The sequence below is a fragment of the Cebus imitator genome, unplaced genomic scaffold, assembly GCF_001604975.1.
Source record: "Cebus imitator isolate Cc_AM_T3 unplaced genomic scaffold, Cebus_imitator-1.0 Scaffold648, whole genome shotgun sequence".
Classification (NCBI taxonomy): Eukaryota; Metazoa; Chordata; class Mammalia; order Primates; family Cebidae; genus Cebus; species Cebus imitator.
Genome location: NW_016107963.1, coordinates 530,353 through 538,343, shown reverse-complemented (window position 1 = coordinate 538,343; position 7,991 = coordinate 530,353). Strand labels below are relative to the sequence as shown.

The 7,991-nt window shown below is 44.6% G+C and overlaps 1 protein-coding gene across 9 annotated transcripts in view; it reads left to right on the top strand.

The window, feature by feature from the left end:
• HDAC8 (histone deacetylase 8) overlaps positions 1–7,991 on the top strand; it is a 278,811-nt gene that overhangs the window by 256,512 nt on the left and 14,308 nt on the right. For 2 of the 9 annotated variants that reach the window (XM_017517804.2, XM_017517801.2), the window contains one exon: positions 3,586–4,248. The exons of 4 other annotated variants lie outside the window; for them this stretch is intronic. In XM_017517804.2, the coding sequence (XP_017373293.1) occupies positions 3,586–3,825 (240 nt within the window). In that variant the 3' untranslated portion in view covers positions 3,826–4,248. Of the gene's footprint in view, positions 1–1,223; positions 1,350–3,585; positions 4,249–7,991 lie in introns of those variants that run through there. 3 more of the 9 variants (XM_037734634.1, XM_037734637.1, XM_037734635.1) reach the window with 3 other exon arrangements.

The following is a 7,991-nucleotide window of genomic DNA, read 5'->3' as shown; positions in this document are numbered from 1 at the left end:
GACTTAGCAGGGATGGGGAGGGGACTCGCAGACATTCTGTTCCAATATGTATGATTCCTTGATCCAGTAGAGCTTTGAAATAATTGTGGACTACAATGAATAGTCAGGTATTCTGATGCCCTGGGAGCAGGTTCCCTGGACTTAGCCAGAGTGGTGCAGATAGGCTGCTGGCCTAGCCTCCTTCCCTTCCCCAAGGCTGGCCTGGAGTCATTCTGGCCTCGGGGTGGAGGTAAGTGGCAGTCATCAGGGCATTGCCCTCCTGATCCCACTGTCCCTGGCTCTTTGGGGTAACTGCACTCAGCATTCCAGTAGGGCCCCTCTCAACTCCAGCTGCTTCTTCACAACTCACTTCATCCACGATTTGCATTAAGTATTTTTGGCACCCATTTTCCTGTTGAATGTAATGTGCATATGCATGTGTGTATTTTTTTTTATCCTAATTATTTGCCAGAGTAAGAGACCAAGGGTATCTTTTTGCCCATTATGGACAGAGAAATTCCCATGTTTATTCATAAAATGACCAAGATAGCACCAGTTATCCTACCTTTGAGTCCCTCACTGGAATATAATCCAACACAAAAAGGAGGCCTGTTCAATGCTGGAGTTAGTCTGAGGAAACACTCTATGTCCTGAGAGTCTTTGCTGCAGGTTACATTAATGCCCCCATCCACTAGCAGAGCCCAGTATATGACAGCAGCAAAATCTTCACGTCCTGAGCTCATTTAGCCAGAGAAAAGTTTCTAAACTAAGAAGTCATAGACTCTCAAGGCTATTCTCACAGCATTGCTGATTGTCTCTTCTGAGGCATCTTTAGCCCTTGACCTTCTCCTGACCCTATAGCTTCAAGCTACCTCCCTCTCACCTCTCAATGGCTACTGACACCACAAGTCCTTGCTTCCTAACCAAATCCTCCTCCCTTATCCCACTTTTAAGACCTTGAAAATCCTTCCACTCCTGGTCCTTCTCCAGTCTTTCTCACTGTGTTGCAGCCCTGATGAACACTACCCATTCAACTCTAGTTTCCCCTGCTCCCCTCAAACCTGGGACACATGTCCTGTGTTCCTCAGAACTGATCCTGGACAAGCTTCTCTTACCCTTCTTTCTTTAACACTGCCATTTTCCCCCATTCAGGCTCTAAATCCTGGTAGAGCACAGACAAAGCAATAGAAACAGGGAAACTAAGCAAGCCTTGCAGCTACTCACTCACACCTCCGTATGTGCAGATGCATGTATGCCCTTGCTTCCCTGCACACATACCCAGGCACATAGCTCCAGAGAGTGGTGAAATGGAAATGACAAGCGAGAGAAGACATAAGGAAGGGAATGCAAAGGGAAGAGAACAAGGAAAAGTAAGAATCAAACAGATTTGAGATAAAAGGCTAGGATGAGGGTTGGTGAAAAAAATAATAGATCTTAAAGGACATGAAAATTACATGGAAGTCAAGTTTGTTAAAGATTCTAACAGGTTAAAGCCATATTCTGATTGTAACACAATGAAATCAAACTGGGAGATAACATACGGACCAGGAATTGGGTCCTACAGAAGCAACTACACACTTTCAAATCTGGACAACATGGCTTAGCAGCATTTTGCTAAAAGAGAATTAGGGATTTGAGTCAACTCAAAGCTCAGTATGAGTCACCAGGGCAAGGTGGCCTCTAGAGATGCTAATGCAGTATCGACCTCATTTTAAAGGGCTCTAGACAAATAGGAGCATGTTCTTGGAGGTCAGTCGGGCTGGGGAGAGGACTGGAGCGCAGGCTCCAAGAGGTCTGGTGGGAGGTACTGGGGCCTTTTGGAGAATACTCGGGGATGTGGTTTCTACTTCATTTATCTGTCACAGAGCAAAGGGCATAGACAGGGTCCATGTGGCCACAAGGCACATCGTTGGACCCATGGGTGGTTATTTTTAAAAGGTAGATTTTCATTCAATAGAAGGAAGGCATTTTCTAACAATTAGAACTATTCAAAGTAGAACAGACTGCCCAGAAAGGCATGAGGTCTCTGTCACTGGAGATATAGAAATAGCAGCTAGACAATCATAGGCTGTCATATTATAGAAGGGCTCCTGCCTTGAGGGAAGATGATTAGACTAAATTGCTGTTAAGGCTCCTTCCAACCCTAAGATTCTAGGATGCTGTATGTTACAATGAGCAAATAGAAAAAGAAAGAATATGGTGAGAGTGCTGGGGTTGCTAGCTGAGTCACAGTTGTTGGGTGTGGGGAGAGGATGCTGTGTATAGGAAAGAACTGATGCAGAGAAGAGAAACTACATGGTTAAGAGTGGGTGAGGAGGAGCCGGAGAGGGTAGACAGCAAGTGGAGTGGCTGTAGATCACTAGTTCAGATTTTCCATTTAGCCATCCCTTTCATGTTGACAAAGTCTTGTGTTCTAGCCATGCAAATTTAGCAGAACACACAAGCTCAGAACCAAAGAGAAATTCAGCTAAACCTAGAAGAAATGAGGCTAGAAAGAAGTCCAAATGTTGCTAAATATGGCCAAGCTAACCTGCTATACTGATACTGTGCCCCTCCAGTGTGGTGACGCATGCTGCCATCAGACAGTGTGTTGCCATGACAATGGTCAGTGTGGAAAGGCTGCTGAATTTTCTGATTTCTGAAAAATTTTCCTGTCTACAAGACTGTTATTTGTTCTTACATATAAAAACCTCAGTGAAGCTGGATATTTTTCACTGTACCTCCCCTCCACCTCTCCTCGCCCCGTGAAAAACTAAGAGTAGGATGTGGGACACAGATTGCTTTGGGGAGGTAAGATGGCAATGAGGGAATGAATGGATTCAGCTCCACTCTATGTGAGGGACTTCAGCCAGCATGTCTAGTTGAATTTGTTTAGCCTTGAAGCTTGGGTTTTTTCTCTTTCTCGCCACATCCCTTAGAAGGGCAAAAGATGTGATTGTAGCCTATTGGAAATCAAACCTGAGAAGATTCATCTTACAGAGATGCATTCCACATGCCACAGGATGACTGAAGGGACAGGCAAATTTAGACCTCACCTTATCCCATCTTTACTGCCCATTAGTCTTCCTGAGAGGAAAAAAGACCCACAAAATCATGGAGAGTCCATTCAAGCTGTTAGCTTCACAAAGAGAAAAGCTCCTCTCATGCCAGTGGGCTATCTTGAAGGCATGTGTCGTCGTTCATAAGAAAGTACAGGTTAGAGAGCAGATGACTTGGCCCAGCTCATGACTGCCACTGTAAAATCATAGTCGCACCATCTTCATATGCTTAAAGCTGGTCGCCTTTCCTCTGGTTAATGTACTCCAGAGGAATTGGCTCATGTGAACCTTCCAGAATTGAAATAATGCTGATATGATTAATCCCCAGGGAGGGCTAGCTCCTCAAGCCTGGCTAGCTCTGCATGGGGAAATGCAGACAGAGGTAGGAGGCTTTCTAGTCTCTGGTACTGATGGCATTTGAATCAAGTGGAGGCCCCTAGGAGACTCAGAGCTCCACACTGCAGCACAGGCCCAATCCTCTTGGGGAGCAGGAGTGGGGGAGTTGTGCATTTGTGAGAATGTGTTACAGTTGTGACCGGAGGTTTCAACACTTGCTCTGTGTTCCCAGAACTATTCCCCAAGTTTGACTGGGACAGAAAAAGAAACAAACAAGGTCAGGAAGAAAAGAGGAGGAGGAGAGGAGGAGGACACAGAAGACACAAGGGAAGAAAAAGGCCTTGCATGCATCTGCTCTTTTTTATCCTTATTGAAGGAGATAAGATGGCAACCTAACAAACTGATATGGGTATGGACAGAAACAACACAGATGAAGAATAAGAATAATAGCTACTATTTATCTTACAGGTGAGGAAGCTGAGGCTCAGGGAGGATAGGTGACTTGGCCAAGGTTGCCTTTATTTGTTCAGCAAGTAATTACTGAACACCTACTGTGTGCCCCACACTGTGCTAATAAGCAACAGAGTGGACATTGGAACCCAGGCCTGGATTGGAGCTTTAGAATCAGGCTGTTTGACCTTTCTGGTGCCCCTCCTCTTCTTTGCAGCATTGCTCTGTCAAATCTACTTGTCATCCCATCTGCTCTTTCCAATCACCCCTAGTAAACCCTCCTACCTCATACTACATGCCCAGCTCCTTCCATGTGGCTAATCCTAAGCACCTAAAGTCTCATGGCTCCCTGGAAACGGGAAGAAGACAGCCTTGAGCAACCTTCGAAATTCTGGCCCTCCACATAGGCTTTTTAGCCCTCCCTAGGTCCCACCCCATCCCCTCCATACTGTAATCAGAAGCTTCTAGCTCCCTTTCTAGGTGAGTAGAGAACGAAAAGATATGGATGGAACGTAGAAGAAGCCAGCTCACCCAACTCCTGAAGTGTGCTGTAGCCACCAGACCCAGTCTGCCATTTGCAGTTCCACAGCCCCAGTCTGAGACCCTTTGCACATCTGCTGGTAGTGTTCGTAGGAGAAACATTGTGCTGGGTATAAGCAGCACTTCCTCTGGCAGCCTGACGTCTGGGATTGACATTCTTCTAGGGGCTAGAAATTGGAGCTCAGGTCTGGGCATATTCAAGGCCTGCTGGAGCCTCGGGCTTGAAGCAGTGCTCCTGCATGGTGGGACTCTATACCATGGAAACTTGGCTTCCTTCTACACTGTCTCTTGCTTCTTGAGCAGCCATGAGGATAAGTTGAAAGGTAGGGTTGGTCCCAAGGATAAACTGACCATTTGCTTTAGGGCTTCTTGGAAGGACTTCGGAGCAGGGTTGCAGAGGATACCTGAGCCAATTTGCATGACTTCCAGTGAAAATCTCTGTGATGTCCATCCTTTGTTTTTCTTTCCTGTCCCCTGCTAGCTCTTTATTCCTCTGTGGCTCCCCGTGGTCCTTTCCAGGAGCCTACTGCCAGCTTGGGCTTCCTCATCAAGCAGGCTCCTCCCTTTCTTGTTTCACTAAAGCGCATAAGAGCTGGAAAAGTTTCTTGTTGTCATTATTGTTGTTGTTAAATAGAAAAATAAGTTATAAAAATGTCATGCTAAAAATTTTACAAATTCTGGGCCAGGCATTATGGCTCAAGCCTGTAATCCCAGCACTTTGGGAGACTGAGGCAGGTGGATTGTTTGAGCCCAGGAGTTCAAGGCCAGCTTGGATGACATGGTGAAACCTTGTCTGTACAAAAAATACAAAAATTAGCCGAGTGTGGTTGTATATACCTGTAGTGCCAGCTACATTGGAAGCTGAAGTGGGAGGATTGCTTGACCTCAGAGGGGTTGAGGCTGCAGTGAGCCATGATTGTGCCACTGCGCTCCAGCCTGGGTGACAGAGACAAATCCTATCTACAAAAAAAAGTTTTATATTTCTAAAATAAAAATAGAGACTGCTTCCCAAAGCTATAGTAACTTAGACAGAAGCTTTAACAAACCATGAAAACCCTTGGCATATCCCTCATGAAACTTGAAATTTCTACCTAAATCTGTGAAGTGGGAACTGATATTGACAGGGTACAGCACAACACCTTATGCTAGGTACTTCACATACATGATCTCATTTAACCTCACAATTTCCTTATGAGGTAGGACACTGGCACCCGAAGACTGTGTAACATGCCCTAGTCACATAACAAGTAAGTGGTAAACTCAAGATTTGAACCCAGACCTGGTGGCCCTCTTCTCCATGGCAGCATTGCCCTGTGACACCTACTCATCATCTCCCCTCTGGTTTTTTCCAGTCACTAATAAAACCTTCCCCTAGTAAACCCTTTCCCCCTGCACAGTCTCCCAAAGTGAGCTTCAGAACCAGTTTAATTTAAAGAGATATGATTGTGACTCCACTTTAAAGCCCAGCTCAAGCAATCAACACATATATTTTTTAACCACATTCCACTCATGTTGGTGCCATTGGGAGATATGCGAGGTGTTTAAGACATGATCCTTCCTCCTGATAAACAGTTGAGAAATCTAGGTGAGGAGACAAAGCTAAGCCCCTCGGACAGATCAGAATATAATAAGGGCTGACACTATATAGTGGAGAGACTGGGCAGTAAGACTTTAGGGAGATTGCTTTCAGGAGGCTGGGAGGATTTGAATAGATCAGTAGTGATGCACTTATAAGCAAGGGAGTTTCAGAAGAGGGGGATGGGGAGCAGATTGCAGGTTCCCTTGAATTTTGGGCTGACTAGTTCATATCCACAGTAAAGTGGAAGTCATTCTAGGTTCTGGAATTAGAGCACCACATGATACAGTGATATTTGGGATGAATGGTGATAGTAGTACAAGACTGAGACTGCAAGATCCTGGACTAGAATAGTGGTGGTGAAATAGGAAGAAAGGACTGAGAGCTGTTATGAAGAGAGTATCATCACCAGCACTGGGAGGTAGGCCATTTATAGAGGATAGAGGAGAAAGGAAGAAGGAAAGGTGACTCTGAGATTTCCAGCCTGGATACCGACTGAAATGGGAAGCTGTTGGGGGAGGGGACATAGCTTTACTGAAACATATACTTGATGTGTTCTCTTTTGATGTATTGAATTTGAGGTCTCATACTAATTCCATACAGTGTATCTATATGAAAAAATGTGTTACAGCCAATTAAAAAGCAAATTTGTAAAGATAATTTGATGGCACGAGAATATGCTCATGATTACAATGTTAAGTGAAACGAACAGGATACAAAGTGGCTTACCACTATATAGTCTACATTTTGTAGCTATATGTAGTGTGTGTTTTGGGAGGGGGAATATGCACAGAAAAACACAAGAAGGAAATGCTAACAGTAGTTGTCTTTGGTGCTACTTTACCAAAGTAGTATACCTTAAGAGTAGTTATCTGGAATTGAAATTATAAATGATTTTTTTAATTCTGTTTCTGTATTTTTCAAAATTTCTTCCATGAATGTGTATTGTTTTTGTAGTCAGAAAAAAAAGTAATACCTGCTGGCAGGGATGGAGGGCAGTACCCTATTACCTCCAGGTGGGGAGTAAAAGTCTAGCTTCCTTACTCAGCCACCATTGACACCCTGGGGAGAAGAGAGGCACCTCAGTATTGTTGGGTGGAGTAGAATTCAGGCTCTCCGATAGACCTCCACTGATACCACTCTGGCCAAAAATGGGAGCGGCACCTTTTTATTGCTCCCCATTTGGCCTCTACTAACATAGCACTGCGTGGGCCTCCTTGCCATTAAGCAGAGATGGAAAATCCTGGCTTTCTACTTTGCCTTCTTTGACACCACCCTAGTGGAATGGAAGGGAAGCCTAACAGTAACTATTTAGTGTTAATATGTGCCAGGCACTATTCTGGGCACTGGCAATACAGAAGTAAATAGAATAGATAACCGAGGCACAGTGATGTGGGCTTGTAATTCCAAATACTCAGGAAGCTCAGGCAGGAGGATTGCTTGAGGCCAGGAGATTGAGACCAGCCTGGACAACATAGTGAGACCCTGTCTCTTAAAAAAATGAAGGAAAGAAAATTTTTTTAAAAAGACAAAAAATAAAAATAAAAAACATGAAGGAAATAGGCCAAATAAAGTCCTTGCCCATCATGGAGATTACATTCTAGTCTGGAAGATAGATAATAAACAACTAAATAAATATATAATGTTGTTTACTGCTGAATTCGGAGGGGTGCTATTCAGTAAAGGCCTCTCTGAGGAGGTGACATTTGGGAAGAGATTAATGAAATGAGAGAAGGAGATATACAAAATTTGGGTTCGGCCGAGGACTGTGGCTCATGCCTGTAATCCCAGCACTTTGGGAGGCTGATGCAGGCAGATCACTTGAGCCCAGGAGTTTGAGACCAGCCTGGGCAGCATGGTGAAACCCTGTCTCTACCAAAAAATGTAAAATTGAGCTGAGTGTGATGGTGCATACCTGTAGTCCCAACTACTTGGGAGGCTGAGATGTGAGGATCAATTGAGCCCAGGAGGTCAAGGCTGCAGTGAGCCATGATTGCACCACTGCACTCCAGCTTGGGCAATAGAGTGAGACACTGTCTCAAAAAAAAGGGGGGCAATGGGGTTTGTTTCTA